This window comes from Phaseolus vulgaris, chromosome 2, assembly GCF_000499845.2.
Source record: "Phaseolus vulgaris cultivar G19833 chromosome 2, P. vulgaris v2.0, whole genome shotgun sequence".
NCBI classification, from domain to species: domain Eukaryota; kingdom Viridiplantae; phylum Streptophyta; class Magnoliopsida; order Fabales; family Fabaceae; genus Phaseolus; species Phaseolus vulgaris.
The window spans coordinates 39,457,664-39,474,852 of NC_023758.2; the positions used below are offsets into that span (position 1 = coordinate 39,457,664).

General features: G+C 34.3%; 4 protein-coding genes across 5 annotated transcripts; all 4 read left to right on the forward strand.

Annotated features, from left to right (window-relative positions):
* The first annotated feature begins 1,552 nt into the window (after nt 1-1,552).
* Nucleotides 1,553-1,967, forward strand: LOC137809482 (protein MAIN-LIKE 1-like). The gene is made up of 2 exons (XM_068610590.1): nt 1,553-1,615; nt 1,707-1,967. Exons 1-2 carry the CDS (start codon nt 1,553-1,555, stop codon nt 1,965-1,967), a joined length of 324 nt encoding a protein of 107 aa, XP_068466691.1.
* Nucleotides 1,968-4,367: 2,400 nt separating this feature from the next.
* Nucleotides 4,368-6,453, forward strand: LOC137811985 (large ribosomal subunit protein eL20-like). Its single transcript, XM_068613846.1, has 4 exons — nt 4,368-4,485; nt 4,575-4,690; nt 4,895-4,958; nt 5,966-6,453. Exons 1-4 carry the CDS (start codon nt 4,471-4,473, stop codon nt 6,305-6,307), a joined length of 537 nt encoding a protein of 178 aa, XP_068469947.1. The 5' UTR covers nt 4,368-4,470; the 3' UTR covers nt 6,308-6,453.
* A 2,105-nt stretch (nt 6,454-8,558) lies between these two features.
* Nucleotides 8,559-11,211, forward strand: LOC137811986 (GDSL esterase/lipase At5g14450-like). The gene is made up of 5 exons (XM_068613847.1): nt 8,559-9,281; nt 9,438-9,647; nt 9,746-9,918; nt 10,200-10,473; nt 10,730-11,211. The coding sequence occupies exons 1-5, from the start codon at nt 9,038-9,040 to the stop codon at nt 10,975-10,977; spliced, it is 1,149 nt and encodes a 382-aa protein (XP_068469948.1). The 5' UTR covers nt 8,559-9,037; the 3' UTR covers nt 10,978-11,211.
* Nucleotides 11,212-13,008: 1,797 nt separating this feature from the next.
* LOC137811987 (internal alternative NAD(P)H-ubiquinone oxidoreductase A2, mitochondrial-like) lies at nt 13,009-17,189 on the forward strand. Of its 2 annotated transcripts, none has more exons than XM_068613849.1 (9): nt 13,009-13,152; nt 13,840-14,478; nt 14,669-14,882; nt 15,153-15,313; nt 15,412-15,477; nt 15,588-15,751; nt 15,838-15,952; nt 16,465-16,644; nt 16,773-17,189. In XM_068613849.1, the coding sequence occupies exons 2-9, from the start codon at nt 13,876-13,878 to the stop codon at nt 16,926-16,928; spliced, it is 1,659 nt and encodes a 552-aa protein (XP_068469950.1). In that variant the 5' UTR covers nt 13,009-13,152; nt 13,840-13,875; the 3' UTR covers nt 16,929-17,189. The 2 variants fall into 2 exon arrangements, with proteins under 2 accessions (XP_068469950.1, XP_068469949.1); XM_068613848.1 differs by having other exon boundaries at nt 13,071-13,192.

A 17,189-nucleotide genomic window follows, 5' to 3' on the forward strand; every position in this document is an offset into this window, starting at 1 on the left:
AATTATTAGGTGACAAAAGATGCAACAGAATTAGAGACAGGGAACAAGTAAAGAAGAAGAACAAATTAAAGAGTGGAAAAGGATGTATATGGGATGAGGGGAAGACGTAAATAAAAATAACAAGAGGAAGGGATGAAGAGATCTTATGGTACGAAAGGAAGTCACGCCACTTGGAGCCGAGAGACTCCAAGATTAGTGATGCAAGAGCCGCCACTAGAGATATTACCCACCCAATATAAGACCCAGAGTCGCTACTTGGGATATTACCCACCCAAGATAAGACCCAAATAACTCAAAGTGCTCAGACTCACAAATTCACTCAAGCAGAGTTTCTTTACTTCAATTTTCAATGTGTGAATATATGAGACAAGACACCCTATTTATAGGAAATGGTGCCTTGGTGGGCAAGATGGGAAATGGTAGAATGGTAATAAGAGAAGGGCGACCAAGGGGGGTTGACCATGGTCAAAACCGCCCCTTAGCTAGGTCTTCTAGAAGGTATGTCAACCTTCCTATACCTAAATGCCTTGTCTTGAAAAAGTGAGTGTGGCACAAACTCATTTCTATTTGGACCCCCAAAGTGAACCCAATTTATTACAAACATGTTTTTGTCTTTTAAGAAGACCAGGGGAAAGAACATTTGATATTTTGATCTATGCCCAGTTCTTCTTCTACTGAGGTTCGTATGATATTTGGTGGGTTCTTGTCTTGATTGCTAAGATGACTGCTCACAGTGTGAATTGTCTCTTGAGTCATTGGTCATCTGCTTGGCTACTTGGATTGTGTCAGCTCTTGAGGCACTGCGACAATGACAGAGAGTGGAGGCATAGCGAAAAGGCATCGGAGAAGGAGGCGCGTCGTAGAACGATTAGTTTCCGCGTTTTTTGTGGGTTTTGGATATGCATATCCATAACTATGTTATGCGCTTTGGATACGTATATTCGGTTTAGTTCTGGATGCTTATGTTCTGAATAATGTGTTGCTTGATTAGTTTTGGATATTAATATCCATATGAGTCGTGGATGAGCACATTCGTAATGTGTTTTTAGTAGTTATGGATTTGGAAATCCATAAGTAAACTTGTGTGCGTTTTTTTGTGCCCTCAATGATGTTCCTACTGTCTTTGCCTCAAAATTGGCCTTATAATATTAGTGATTAATTTAAATTTGTTACACATTCAGGAATAAATCAATTTTTTCATTCTTTACGATATTAGTCATTACTTTTAGCTTTGTAGTTTTGGTTTAATGCACTATTGAACAAGTGTTTTATTTGGTCTTCAGTTTGGAACGATTAGTTCCTCAAATTACCCTTAATAACCTATTAGTTTTTTAGGGGACAATTTTTATTTTTGATTTGATGGTATTTTATGAATAGTAAGATGCTGAGGACTGGAGGAAGAGGATCTTCTAATTTGGACCGTGTGCGACCAACTGTATTTGTGAGAAGAAGGCGTGGTGGTCCTAATACTTCAATTCCAAATCAGAACTTTGAAGATTATATTGAACAATAAGAAGTTGAAATTGATGATGAAGGTTATTCAAGAGGTTCAATGAATAAATCATTACTGATTAATTATGAAGATCATGTGGCCAGACAGTTATGTGATGCTTTGGTAAGTAATGAACATTAATTGAATGTGTTATAATTGAGTGTCTTATGTATGTATGTATGTATTTTTTGATGATATATCTTGATTACTGTAGGATTATGGTGAGCTGAAGGTCGTTTCTCATGGGAGAAAGATAAATAAGTTAGGAACACTTCATGAGCGCATAAAGGTTGCAGTAGACATGTGTGGCTTAGGTGGTTTGGTTCATGCTAGTTATGAGAATTTAGACCGAGGATTGCTTTGTGCTTTTGTAGAGTGGTGGCTTGCAGAGACAAACACATTTCATTTACCTATTGGGGAGATGTCCATCACTCTTGATGTGTCAAATTTGTTGCATCTACCCATTGTTGGCTAATCTTACACGCATCAGACCTTAGATGCAGATGTAGCGATGATTTGTTGGTAGAATCCCTCCATGTTAACGATCTTCAAAGGCATCAACAATATCACAATCCACAACATATCCCCAAGCTTGCATTACTTAATCCCATGCTTCTCTTGGATGCACCAACATTTTACATTTTGCTTTCACATTTTTATCAATGTGAAATCGACAGAGCAAATTATAAGCTTCAGGAAACACGATTATGATTGCATTCATTAAGGTAATATCTCTATCACATACCACCACCTTAGGGTATGAATCAACTTTAAAAAACAACCCTTTAAGTTTGTCTAAGACCCACAAAAATATTTTTTTCTTTTCAGTTGCTAGTAAAAAAATGCAACGGAAAAAGTCAAACCAATTGATGTAATCCCAACAACCTCAAGTAACAACATCCTATACTTGTTTTTTTTTATACGTACTATCCATCAATATGACAATGTTAAACGAGTTTACCAGCTTTACTGAATCTGGGGGTGTCCAAAATATATCTTGCACAACATTTGAAACCTCTTCACACCTACACCAATGCACATGCTTGTCTCACTCCAATAACAACATGAATTGTTGCATTTATGTTCTATGACCTCATTGTGATCTTTGGTGAACACTCATTGCATTATAAACTTGTTTTATCGTCGTTACATTCTTCTCATTTCTCTCTTTCATGGTTAGTAAATATTTCTTGGCTTCACTGAAGTGTTAGTCATATCCTCAACCATAACATTTTCCTCAACACTTAATCTTCAAGCATATAGATGATCCACCAATGTCTCTGCCAAATCATGATTGTGAGAACCACAAATTAATTCAATCATCGACCCTTGACTGATTTGCCTCTCAATTTGAAAGGACACTTACACTTCCTACTTTCAGTTCGACTGATATTTACGTCTTTTTTATACTTTTGTATTTACCTCCTCTCTCACAACCTAATAATACGTACGTCATTCTTCCTCGTTGCCCCATCCATGTATCAGACCTTAATATAACAATAACAAATCCATAACTATAGTCAACACTTCTCGTCCACCCTAACAACTCATCTCGATTACGAAATACCTACAATAGCATATGCCAATTTTTAACATCATTCATAAACTACAATTCACACGTCTAACATTTATCTTACCTCATTTGTAGTAAACGCCTCACTACACTCATGTGTCTATGTTCATTATCTAACGCGTTATAAGTTATTGACTGTTCCATATCAACATCATCTAATATATCCCACAAATCATTCTCCCCTGAAATTCTCATGTATGAGTTCGTTGTATCAATTAGCAATGCTGAAAAAAAACAACATATTAGTTACCTTCTAAAAATTAATATCCGTAAGCCTAAAAAAACCTTCCAAATGTAGAAATACGGACCCCAAAAAACCATTCCAGATATTCATATCCATAACTCAAATACTCCTTTTGGATATAGGTATCTAGAACTCAAATTTCACTTTCGGCATGTGCATTTGGAACCTTAAAATGGAAATCAAATTAACTTATGGATTTTTATATCCGAAGTTATTGACATTGCCTTCCTAACTCATGCATCTATAAGTTTCAGGCTTCCGGATATCGTTATCCAGGAACATCTCAGCTAAAAAAACGCAAAAATGAAGATTAATGTGTTGTCTTACCTCAGAACAATGTGAATCGCAACTAAGAGTAACATTCCATCCACCACCACACCAACATTGCACCAATAGCACCTCAAACGGACACCAAACTCCTCATACCTTTTTTCAAAAACAAAGAAAACAAGGGCAAAAAGGGGTTTTTAAAGTTGTGTTTGGTGCACATAAAAAGTGATATGGTGCAAGAAGAAATTGACATAAGATAAAAACTTTGGGTCTTACAATAGTCAACCCAGGGTGTTTCTTCTTAAACCCTTATATTTTTCAAAATACCAAATTACTCTTAATAGTTTTGGATGATTCTATAATAAGGAGTGTTGCAGAAGCAAAATGTGTTTTCAGAATAGGAAATCCAAAAAGTCATTCCATAACATTTTTTGACTTTCGGAAAAATATAAATCCAAAATTCATAACTCTTCTTTCTAAAAATAGGTTATGGACTATCTTTTTAGAATATAATATACATGTACTCCATTAAAATACACCAAAATTATGAATAATTGAAATAAATTTTACTGCCATTGCTTACTTAAAAAAAATACAAAGAAAAAAGAGTGAGAGTGGTCTGTAAAGGTGGAAAAAAAATGTATGAATGCATGAAGAAACGACATCAACCCAATATAGGTGAGCCCGAATCCGAACCCGAATCCGAATCCGAATCCGAATCCGAATCCGAATCCGAATCCGAATCCGAACCCGAACCCCAAGCCAGTGCTCCAAATTAAAAGTTAGGGTTTGGAGTCTCTTTATATAAAAAGAACCCTACTTTGCTCCACATAGCGCCCGACTGAGCAGAAGAGAGTGTGTGTGATCTTCGTTTGTTGTCTTCTCTCAAAAATGGTTACGTTCAGGGTGCGTATAATACATACAATTTGGCGTTCGATTTTCGTTTAACTATGGAAATGATTTCTCACTGAGTAATGTTTGTTTGTGTTTTGTAGTTTCACCAGTACCAGGTCGTTGGGAGGGCTCTCCCAACAGAGGCAGATCAACACCCTAAGATTTACCGCATGAAGCTTTGGGCCACCAACGAGGTTCGCGCAAAATCGAAGTTCTGGTAAACACATTTGTCACTCGTACATTCTCTGATGTTTATAGACATTCTGTTTTATTTATTTTTGTGAGATCTTTCTTGCAATGTTCATCTTGCTCTTGATATGTACGGAGTTTGTTAGATTCTGGCATTCGGATTTAGTTCTCTCCGTTTCTGAATTTTGTAGATTATGTTTTTTAATGTTTAAATGTTTTTGCTTATGATTAGGTATTTCCTGAGGAAGCTCAAGAAGGTCAAGAAGAGCAACGGTCAAATGCTTGCTATCAATGAGGTACTATACCTTTTAGACGTTTAATTTCCAAATGTTGATGATTATATGTTTTTTTCTAGTCATTGAAAGTAATGATGAAATGCCACGATTTTTGTTGTATTAAATTATTTTGTCGCATTATAAGACATAGGATTTTACATTCTAGTTAGTGATGGTATGATTTGGTAGCTTGAATGGTGGTTAATGGTACCAAGGTATCTTGTTTTGTGGGTATTGTTTAATGTTGGTATTGTACAGTGTGTCTAATTGAGTTATTGGTTTGGATAGTTGCTTTAAATATTTATGTTCACTACAACGTTTTGTGAAATAGGCGGTGAAATATATTGGTAGAGTGGCTAATGATTTAGCTTAAGATTGTCTTTAAATGATACATTACTCCATTTCAAGCCTTCTTTTACAAATTTTGTCTCTCCGTTGTGGATAAATAATTTTTTAGGAACTGAAATTGGCTTTCAATGAGATGGAAGGGGGTTTTCTCAGTGATGCTTTTTTTTTGTGTGAAATACCATGTTTGATTTCCACACACCGCTTTGTTAGAAGTTTGCTTTTTTGCACACCATTTTTCCTTCCGTTTAGGATAACTATGTTTTTAGTCCGTGAATTTGCCTTTCAACTTCGTATCTGGACAAAAAATAATGTTCAATGGAAAGGTTTACTGTTGGAAATACTTGTAAGCCTTTTTTTGTGAACTACATTTTTAGTTCAATCAATTTATAATGATTATACAGAGTTTTCGAAATGTATAGCTTTGATGTTTTTTTTTGCTGTCAGTTACCTTTTAAATTAAGTTAGTTTGTCAATAATGTTATATTTATGCATGTTTAGAGTGGGTAGTTTTTTGTCCTTAGATTTCTTATGGACATCCTTGTGTTTTGTGCTGTATAGCCGTTTTGGATTTTACAGTTTATTTCATCAACTCTGTTTGAGATACATTTTGTACTTTTAGCTTTCTATTGACAAACTATTTTTGCCTTTACAAACAATCTGAATGATGTTTTATTTTGCAGATTTTTGAGAAGAACCCAACCAAGATTAATAACTATGGGATATGGTTGAGGTATCAGAGTAGGACCGGTTATCATAACATGTATAAGGAGTTTCGTGACACTACTCTAAATGGTGCGGTTGAGCATATGTACAATGAGATGGCTTCTCGTCACAGGGTCAGGTCTCCTTGCATCCAAATCATCAAGACTGCCACCATCCCAGCCAAACTCTGCAAGAGGGAGAGCACCAAACAGTTCCTTAACTCCAAAATCAAGTTCCCATTGGTCTTCAAGAAAATTAGGCCACCATCTAGGAAGCTCAAGACCACATACAAGGCCAAGAAACCCAACTTGTTCATGTAATGTGGTTGATGATTGACCCCAAATCCCTATACTCAAGCTATTGATCTTTTTGTGTTTCAATCTGTAGAATTTCTAGCATACGACTACTTGGAATTTACTTACTGGTAAATTGAAGATTAAATGCAGTGGTTAGCTTGTTGAACAAATTTTCATGTTTCTTTTCTTTTCTCTTACGTTTAATTTAAATTTAAAAATTTCATTGTTATTAATCTTATGATACATTATAAATTTTACATAGGTAATTAGACGAGTTAGCAAGAGACGAATCAAGTATTTTAAAGATATAAAATATTGGAGTATAATCTTGCTTTGGTGCCTCAGACAATTGCAACAAAGATCTCTAACCAGTGAAAATAGTTGCCATCAATAATTTTTTTCCTTTATTCTGATCAGTATGAGTTAACTGGTGACAAGGTAGTTCGTGTTAGGTTAAAATTAGTAGAGCTCTATTGGATCAGTTTTGTCTCTTCTTTTAAACGTGTTTAAAATTTTTAAATTTTATATTGTATCAGCGGGTTATTTTTGTTCACTTCAAAAAATCTTTAAAAAATCTTTTAAACAATAAATAAAAATATATATTTCTTAAAATTTAAATTGTGTTAATGAAAGTAATTTTAATTTTATGCATGTTGATTTAACATATAGATAAATATAATTTACAAAAATATTATGGGATTGAGGTCAGAAAACAAAAGATAATAATAGATTAAGTTGACTGCTTCTTCGTTCACTCCTTCGTGACACCTCCATACTTTATTATGAAAATATATATTTTTCTTTAACTAAAAAAATACATTCCGATTCTATAATTCAGTAGTATTTTTTGAATTTAAAAAAGAATTTTAAATTACATAATCTATAATACTTTTTTAAAAAATACATTTTATATTACATAATCTAAAAACTATTATTTAATACATAAAAAGCTTTCAAATTATGGAATGTAATTTTTTTCAAAATTCAAGAAAATTTCATGAATTATGGATGTATTTTTAGAAAAATACTTCCAAATTCTACCAATCTGAAAAATGTTCAAATCATAAATTAATTTTCAAATTATGAAATTTGAAATATATATTTAAAAAAACATGTTCCAAATTAAACCATCTAGAATATAAGTTTGTATTATAAATCAAATATTTTACTAGATTCGAGAATAAGATCCAGATTATTCAATTAGAAAGATGCACAAACATTACAAATTATCAAATCCCAAAAATACGCAAACATTTTAATTAATCCAAACATCAGATTACATAATCCAAAATATTAAAAAACATATTTTTCAACTATACCTTCAAACATTTTAATTTTTTATAAAAAATATTTTTTGGGAATTATAAAACTTATTGGGTGTATTGAGCATGAGAGTGTGTAATCCAAATCTATAAAACGAAGGATGTAAAAGAAATCAATTAACATTAAGTTTATTTGTAATTGAAATTAGTGAAATTTTAATAAAAAATACTTTATTTATGCTAAATCATTATTGTTAGCTATTAAACAAATTCATATTTACTTTCTTTTACGTTAAATGTTTCCTTTTACGGTGTGTATGTCCAAAATATTTGCAAAAATATCGGTTACTTCATTTACACATAAAAAAAATGGAGAAATAGTTACAAGTTTCATTCCCTTTGGTTTGCAAAGTTGGGTCACCTTTGATTTCCCCCTTTTGCATACATATTATACAATATTTAAAGAACACACTCAACTCAAAATTATCTCACTGCTTTTTAATCACTTATGCCATTCTATTCCTACTCTCTTTTACCTCACAACATTTCATCAACCTCTATTTCTTTTACACTGCAATTTATTTTTCTCTATTTCTGCAGATAAGTAGTTCATTATATTTTTACAAAAATTAACTTGCATCTTCGTTTTCCAACCCTGCTTCTAATTATTTTTAAATGCTATTCTATTATTTCCTTTCTATCATGTTAGCTATGTTTTATTTACGATTTTAAACCATAAATTGTGATGTATTTATTCTTACTGTAAATTTAATATATCACTATTATTCTTTAGTATCATATACTAGTGTTCAGTACTTGGCTTAATAGTTTTTTTTTTTATCTATCATTTGCTTTTATACAATATAATTGCAACCCAACACATTGACCCGTGCATGATAAGGATGTTGTACTAGTCTTAATCATGAAAGCACTGTACTGTAGTAATGAAGAACTACTTTTTGAAACTAAAATACCATACATAATTTAAGCAAATTATAAACTTCTATGCAAATAGATGTTGCAAGAGAGGTAAATTACATTGACAAAAGGATTTTTTTTCATCTCTTCACTCTAAAATTCTAGATTAATTTACCCATTAGTTTTAAGCATGATCTACTATACTATTTTCTAAAGATAACACAAATTAAAAAAAATGTATATAAAACATTCATTTCTCTTAATTTTAAAAAACAAAATTCTCTTCATGTGACCATTAATGGCGAGTTGCTAAATTGTGAAGCTTATCATGTGATAATTATTGGCGAGTTGCTCGATTGTGCAGCTGTGTCTTATTACAGTATATGTAGTTAAGTGACAACTGTAAGCACAAAACAGTCTAAAAATATCTGCTTCATTACGCGTGGTTTGCCCAAAGATTTTGATTCTGTGTCCTTCAGTTAAGGCTTAGGGTATCTTCCAAGTGTTTGTGCTTTTGGTTATCTATATATATAAGGGTGCTCCTCCTTTGCTAAAAGGGCACATTTTGTGAAAAATGGGGTTAGGGATACTTTTTGTGGGGTTCTTCTTCCTTTCTTGTGTTGTGTTTGTGAAGGGTGTGGAGCCAAAAACCTCACCCACTTGTTCATTTCCTGCAATCTACAACTTTGGGGACTCCAATTCAGATACTGGAGGCATATCAGCTTCATTTGTGCCAATTCCTGCACCTTATGGCGAGGGCTTCTTTCATAAGCCTTCAGGAAGGGACTGTGATGGCCGTCTCATTATAGATTTCATAGGTAATAATGAACTTTGAAACACCCTTATCTCTTTCTGTTATGCTCTTTCCAACTTTGCATTTTAACCACTTAGGCACTGCAATTTTCTTTAGCTTTGTGTCAGTAAAAGTAGTTTTAGTTCTAACTCAACACTGCTATTTATACTCTACTGTGCAGCTGAGAAGCTAAACTTGCCATACTTAAGTGCCTACCTGAATTCCCTTGGAACCAATTACCGGCATGGGGCAAATTTTGCCACTGGGGGATCCACCATTAGGAAGCAGAATGAAACCATATTTCAATATGGGATAAGTCCTTTTTCGCTCGACATTCAGATTGTGCAATTTAACCAGTTCAAAGCACGCACCAAACAACTCTACGAAGAAGGTAATTGTGCCTTGAAAGCAGTTATAGTTCAACAAACTGAAACCTTGTCATGTTAGCCCGTTGTTGTTCATGTGTGTTTTTGTTCGTTGGAAACTTAGCCAAAACCCCACTTGAAAGGAGCAAGCTTCCAGTGCCTGAGGAGTTCTCTAAGGCTCTCTACACTTTTGACATTGGTCAAAATGATCTCTCAGTTGGCTTTAGAAAGATGAATTTTGACCAAATACGTGAATCCATGCCGGATATTGTCAACCAGTTAGCCAATGCAGTCAAAGTAAGTATCCCCCTGGCTCACTTGAAAAGTTGCAATAGGTCGCCTTAGAACTAGCAATTGAGTACATTACAACTCTATGTTCATTCTTACTCACAAAGACCTTGTGTTTTGATGAATTTTGAAGTTAAATCAACTTATGAATTGAATATTTTGTAGAAGTTTTCTTATATAGAGATTGACATACATCAGTTGATTTTAGCATGTGGGATACAAGTACTTAGATATAGAATCTTATTGGAAAAAAAGGTCTAAAATAAATCTTATTAATAAACTGTTTGCAGAATATTTACGAGCAAGGAGGGAGGTCATTCTGGATACACAACACTAGCCCCTTTGGCTGCATGCCGGTACAACTATTTTACAAGCACAATATACCAATTGGCTATCTTGACCAGTATGGATGTGTGAAAGATCAAAATGAGATGGCTACTGAATTTAACAAGCATCTGAAAGACCGAATCATCAAACTGAGGACAGAGCTCCCACAGGCTGCAATTACTTATGTAGATGCCTATGCTGCAAAGTATGCACTAATCAGTAATACCAAAACTGAAGGTAATTTCACAAGATTCAGTTAATCCCTGGTGCCTTTCACCTAAAACTAACGCAATATTTCATATGGTTTTATGATAGATGTTTGCTGAAATAAACACACATTCTCATTAGTTCTTGATGTTATAACTTTTTTAACCTTCATTTAGCTGCTTTTGGAGAATGCAATGGGAACGGAACATTGACAATGGTTTTCCTGGTGCCTAATCATTTTAGGCAGAGCTGTTTAACATGCACATAAACTGTTTTTAATTTTCAGGATTTGTGGATCCAATGAAGATCTGTTGTGGCTATCATGTGAATGACACACACATTTGGTGTGGGAATTTAGGGAGTGCAGATGGGAAAGACGTGTTTGGTTCTGCTTGTGAAAACCCTTCGCAGTATATAAGTTGGGACAGTGTTCATTATGCTGAGGCTGCTAACCATTGGGTTGCTAACCGTATACTCAATGGCTCTTTCACGGACCCACCAACACCTATCACCCAAGCATGCTACACGCATTAGGCATAGTCACAGTCATTTCTGATTTGACACTTAAAACAAAGCTATATAAAAAATGGCAATGTTGAATCAGACTTTATTCCTGTACTAGATGATTGAGAACCACATTCTTGGTGTTCCTTGAATGTTCCAACGCAAAACATTCCGGAGATAGGCAAATTCATTGGCTTATTAGTGTTTTCCAAACATTGTTTGCAACCATCAATTTGGAATTTGACAATGCATTCTTGGCCTTAACTCTCTGAAAGCATTTCATTTCTCAATATGGTGCATGTTCTGAAAATTTATATTATGCATTAATCAAATAAATTCATGACTTATTACCTCCCTCTTCTAATCTTAGATGGATTTCCAGATACTTAGTGTATTTGAACGAGTACATACTCCATATATATATATATATATATATATATATATATATATATATATATATATATATATATATATATATATATATATATATATATACTGTATTGGAAGATGAGTGCAGATTTTATGAAACTAATCCCTATTGTTTTTATTTAATTAGACTTTTATCTTTATTGACTGCAGGGTCTCCATGTCTAATTTTAGTTACATAATTTAATCTCCACAAGCTCTCTACGTCTCTCATTCTCTTCCTCTCTTGAAGTTGGAATTATTTATTCCTTTTTTAAGAGTTATGGTAAACTAATCTAAAATATAAATTTTACATTTTAGAATAACATTTTCCTAAGGGGAAGAGTATAAACAAATCTTATACGCTATGAATATTTATTTGACAACCCTTGGTTTTTTCCTATACACGGAGATATATAAAATATAAATTTTCCTTAGTATATTTCATCTTCTTCTACATTATTGGTTTCCTTATCTCTTTTCAGCACCACTCTTTGGCTGTATAATTTTTTATTTCTCATTTTTTTTTCCACTTGGAAGATTTTTTATTGGCAAAATAAAGAATAAATAAATATATGATATTTTAGAATATTTCAATCTTAGTAATGGGTTATGTATCTTCATAACCCTAAAAAAACAAATAACATCAGCAACCCTTAGACCTAGTATTCATTTCCCACAAAAGAACCAACTTATCATTATCCAGTTCCCCACAGCAGATAATCCTGATGAGAACTGTAACATCATTCCCATATTACAATTCTGAAAAAAGTTCAACTGCTCTGTAGAAATTAAAGTTATAAACTTTTGTTTCTTAATCTGCCAAAGAAACCATAGTCTGCATCAAACTAACTCCAGAATCTGCAATCCAACACTCATGCTCAGCCAGAGTCTCTTTTAATCTACACCTGCAACATTACCTTCCCAACCTCAACCAGGTTACACAATTTAAAAGTTATTATTTTTTATGAAAAATGACTTTTGGATTTTGTAATCTTAAAGTTTTTTCCACTTATTTTTAGATTATGTAATGTGGAAGTAAAAAATTATTTTTGAAAAAATTGTACAGTACGAAAGTTTATTTTTTTCATGCAAAAATTACTTTTGGATTTTGTATTCCAAAAGTAAAAAGTGACTTCTGGCTTAAACAATTTTGAAAGTAAAATCTTTGTACAATCTAAAAATAAAAAATTACTTCTAAATGGTATAATTCAGAATTTTTTTTATACTAAAAAATGACTTTCAGATTATAAAGTCTGAAATTTATTTTTTTATAAACTAGAAGAATGAAGTGAGGATTTTCATATTTATGAGAAGTAAAATGAAAACATGGAGGTGCAAAAAGAAAAAATCGTCAAAGGTTACCGCAAGAAAAGACCCACTATAAAATTGATCGGTCCCATTTCCTTGGGCTCAAAGCCCAATACACTTCTGCAAAAAAAATGCTGCCGCCATCACAGGAGCTTATTAAGCGGTGCAGAACACATTTAATTTGACACGCAACCTCTATGACCATCACTATCAACCGTTGATCAAAGTTCAACACTGCGTCCCCACCATACATTGACGGAACTTTCTATTTACGGTCAAAGATGGAATGGCCCAAAGTCTTATCTGTCCTCCACTTTCTGCGTACAAACGCCATTTTACAGGGATACAATCGTCTTTGTCTTAAGAATAGGAAAAACTATATACAAGAAAAACGTGTTTTCTTGCTCTCCAAGAACCTGGGCACTTCACTGGCATTTTATTTTTTCTATCTTAATATTTCTAGCTACTTCACCCTGACAAACCAAACTGGTGATCATTTTTCTATTCCTTTACTTTTGATTTCAAGCAGGTATTCAATTTTCAATGTTAGTCAGATTTGTCGAATGAAACTTTTATTCCTCTCAATTTTATGTTCTTTATTTTCAATGCAATGTCATTAGCGGATTTATAATCTCACATTTCGATAAATTCTTTGGATCTTTGTCTCCCACCATCATCTTCATGCTGTACAAAAGTTTTGCTAAAAAATTATCCACAGTTAGCTTAAAAGAGTGAAAAATCATGGTTGTCTGGCTTATAATGAATCCCTCACAGCATTTTGGTAACAGATCATTTTTTGCACACAATATGTTCGATGGATCTAGCAAAAAAATAGCACTTGACTCGGTTTAGTGTCCATTATATTCCATAGCTTGTCATATTCAATGGTCACTTACTTGAAGTTATGGTAAAATTGTAAAATTGGAATTTCTAAACTTTACACTCTCCGCAACTACTAAGGCTGATGAGCAAAGCTATATTAACTTTTGTTTTGTTGTCGTCCCATTTTCTTGGAATTAATTACTGTTGATTTCTTTGCAACCCTCGAACTCTCTTTTGTCTCTGCTTAATGCTCAGAAGCACCTGATTTGCATACCTTGTATATATCTTGTAGAACATTTCATTCTTCTGTTCAAACTTGAAAGCCCTTAAACCTCTGAGCTTTGATCTTTTCAGAAAGCTTAGAAAGTGTAAAAGGCTTGTTCTCTTACAATGGCATTGGCAAGGATTGCCAGGGCCAACCTGAGAAAATCAGCAAGTGCTTACGGTAGTTATGCGAGTGAAAAGGATTTCTTCAAGGTGGGAGGATACACAAGCATATGCGACACAACTTCCCATGTAAATTTCAATTCAGATGGGAAGTTTTCATATGTTCCAGCAATTAAGGAACATAACTGCGTGAACTTTTCAATGAGGGGAATATCAGGAACTCCATACCATCAGTTTCCTTCTGCTAACTCACAGACGGTTGTTCAGGAGTCAGAGTCAGAGTCAGAGTTGGAGAATGATCAGCCAATATATGCAGGACTAGAGGCAACAAAGCCAGGTGAAAAGCCTAGGGTGGTTGTTCTTGGTACGGGTTGGGCTGCCTGTCGGTTCCTCAAAGGGCTTGACACCAAAATTTATGATGTTGTGTGCATATCACCAAGAAATCACATGGTTTTTACTCCTTTGCTGGCTTCAACATGTGTTGGAACCCTGGAATTCAGAACTGTGGCTGAGCCTGTCACCAGAATACAAGAAGCATTGGCAAAAGACCCCAACTCCTTCTTCTTTCTAGCTTCTTGCACTGACATCGACACAGGCAAACATGAAGTGAGTAGAATGATATACAACCTTTGGCCTTTGTGTATTATTTTTACGTTTTCTGCAGATTCATGGAGTCATGGAATGCTCAAATGTGAAATATAAAAAGTTTTATTTGTACAAAACTTTTATAAAAGCTGCAGTGCTTTCTGAAGTTTGTGTAGTAAAATGCCTACTCATTTTTATTTCATGCAAACAGGTCTATTGTGAGGCAGTCAACAATGGCGGATTGCCCCGAGAGCCTTACCAATTTAAAGTCGCGTATGACAAGCTTGTCATTGCAGCAGGAGCTGAGGCTTTAACTTTTGGTATCAAGGGAGTAACGGAAAACGCCTTCTTTCTTCGTGATGTGAACCATGCTCAAGAAATAAGGAAGGAACTTCTTCTTAATCTGATGCTTTCGGAAAATCCGGGTGGGTATTACATCTCCATCATAGTTTATTTTGAGGTATTCCACTGTAGTTTTGTCACATGTTCTGTCCTGAGTGATCTTTCTTTCCACTTCAACTCACCTTTATCACTTCACCTGAAAAAGAACGAGAGCTTTATTTTCTAGTATTGTTCTTTAGCAAGAGCCAGTTAAATTTCTTATACACAATTTTTATTTTTAATTTATTCACTTTGTTAATAATTATGCACTTGTCATTTTCTACCAAAGAGCAAAGAACGTTTTCGTGTAACAGGCATATCGGAAGAAGAAAAGAAACGCCTTCTACACTGTGTAGTTATTGGAGGTGGCCCTACAGGAGTGGAGTTTAGTGGTGAATTGAGTGATTTCATCACGAGGGATGTTCATGAGCGCTATACTCATGTCAAAGATTACATTCACGTTACACTGATTGAGGTACTTGGATGAATTTACTTCCATGCATTTTAGCCTATTTTGTGAGTGAGATTAAAATTTAGTGTACCTAACCATCATGTTGACTTTTTTATGATTAGGCAAATGAGATACTGTCATCCTTTGATGTTAGCCTACGGCAGTATGCAACGAAGCACTTAACAAAGGTAAACCTTTTTTAGTTTTTATCACATACTTTTAATCTGTCTGGATTAGCCAATAGTTCATGGTTTCAAAACCTTCAAGTTTAAGCCTGAGACATTCAATGTTTTATCAGTCTGGGGTCCGTCTTAAGCGAGGGGTAGTGAAGGAAGTGCATAGCAAAGAGATAATTCTGAGTGATGGAACAAAAGTTCCTTATGGCCTCTTGGTCTGGTCCACAGGAGTTGGTCCTTCTAAGTTTGTGAAAACCTTAAATCTTCCTAAATCTCCAGGAGGAAGGTATGTGCAGCCCAAAAAGGAAAATAAAAACATTGTTACTCATTAATATGTGATCTCCATTTAATTGTTCTCTTTGTTTGATACAGAATTGGTGTAGATGAATGGTTGCGTGTTCCTTCTGTGGAAGATGTGTTTGCCCTTGGGGATTGTGCTGGTTTTCTTGAACAAACTGGAAGGCCTGTGCTTCCAGCTCTAGCTCAGGTTAGCCTTTATCCATTTTGTTTTGCCAAATAACAGGGATAAAGTGACCAAGTAAATAGCAAAATGAAGTTAATTTATGCTGATCTATGATGTCCTTCTATCCAATGAGAAAATCATAGAGCGTACTTGCAGTTGAAATTGACTTTTATTTATGTTTAAGCATGGAATTTTGCAAAGCCACTTCCTGATGACCCTTATGGGAGCTTCTAAGGAGGCATAATGAAGAGTATTTATTGATATGCACTATCTATGTGTGGAGATCATATGAACTGTCATTGTTCACATTGCTGAAATATAAGATAGTTTTCCTCTGAAGCTAGGCTTAGTCATTCCCTGCATTGCAGCTAACAAGACTCATGAATAAGTAATGACATTGTTCACATGAAAATAGTAGTTACAATCAAGAAACCTTTCTTGTCATATACTCCATAAAAGTATATTCCATTCTATGCTGGAAAAACAAGCATCAAAAGGTGTTTATGTACTATGTACTTACCAATCGTTGACTATAGGTTGCTGAAAGGGAGGGGAAGTTTCTCGTGGAGCTGTTCAACAAAATTGGGAAGCAGAATGGAGGTAAGGCTTTCACTGCAAAAGACACGCCACTTGGAGAGCCTTTTGTGTATAAGCATATTGGGAGCATGGCATCAGTAGGTGGCTACAAAGCACTGGTTGATCTGCGACAGACGAAGGTATAATATATGATTTTTTTCCAATTCTATCTTTACCAGCTTCAAGAATGTAGTTATATATGCAAAGAAGAAAACACTGCGAAGTGAACTAATAGTTTCTGATTTCGTTCTGCACATATGTTGTGTAGGATGCAAAGGGGTTGTCACTTGCTGGTTTTGTTAGCTGGATGATATGGCGCTCTGCATATCTTACACGTGTCCTTAGCTGGAGGAACAGGCTTTACGTGGCAGTAAACTGGGCCACCACATTATTCTTTGGCAGAGACAACAGTAGGATAGGTTGAAATTTCATTGTAAGCAAAACCAGTTATTATTTTTTCCTCGTTACTTTGGCTAAGTCTTTGGTGCATGTATTCCTTTGGGGGGAAATTACAATTTCTCCACGTTTTACAATTACAGTAGGATAGAGTTGATTTCTTAAAATCTTTTTCAAAATTAGAATTATTGGCAAATTTTTATAGTACAACAATCATTGATGTAATTTGTAATTGTAAAACCTTTTTGGTTGTTGAAGTCCTACATAAGAAATTATGTGCAATTTCATA

Excerpts from the sequence above, each read along its gene's own strand:
- LOC137811987 (XM_068613849.1), top strand. The coding sequence starts at position 13,876 with ATGGCATTGGCAAGGATTGCCAGGGCCAACCTGAGAAAATCAGCAAGT. Across the intron at positions 15,314-15,411 it reads TTCACGTTACACTGATTGAG|GCAAATGAGATACTGTCATC; the intron begins GTACTTGGATGA and ends TTTTATGATTAG. Across the intron at positions 15,752-15,837 it reads CCTAAATCTCCAGGAGGAAG|AATTGGTGTAGATGAATGGT; the intron begins GTATGTGCAGCC and ends TGTTTGATACAG.
- LOC137809482 (XM_068610590.1), top strand. The coding sequence starts at position 1,553 with ATGAATAAATCATTACTGATTAATTATGAAGATCATGTGGCCAGACAG. Across the intron at positions 1,616-1,706 it reads GACAGTTATGTGATGCTTTG|GATTATGGTGAGCTGAAGGT; the intron begins GTAAGTAATGAA and ends TGATTACTGTAG.
- LOC137811986 (XM_068613847.1), top strand. The coding sequence starts at position 9,038 with ATGGGGTTAGGGATACTTTTTGTGGGGTTCTTCTTCCTTTCTTGTGTT. Across the intron at positions 9,919-10,199 it reads AGTTAGCCAATGCAGTCAAA|AATATTTACGAGCAAGGAGG; the intron begins GTAAGTATCCCC and ends AACTGTTTGCAG. Across the intron at positions 10,474-10,729 it reads CAGTAATACCAAAACTGAAG|GATTTGTGGATCCAATGAAG; the intron begins GTAATTTCACAA and ends TTTAATTTTCAG.
- LOC137811985 (XM_068613846.1), top strand. Across the intron at positions 4,691-4,894 it reads CGCGCAAAATCGAAGTTCTG|GTATTTCCTGAGGAAGCTCA; the intron begins GTAAACACATTT and ends GCTTATGATTAG. Across the intron at positions 4,959-5,965 it reads AAATGCTTGCTATCAATGAG|ATTTTTGAGAAGAACCCAAC; the intron begins GTACTATACCTT and ends TTTATTTTGCAG.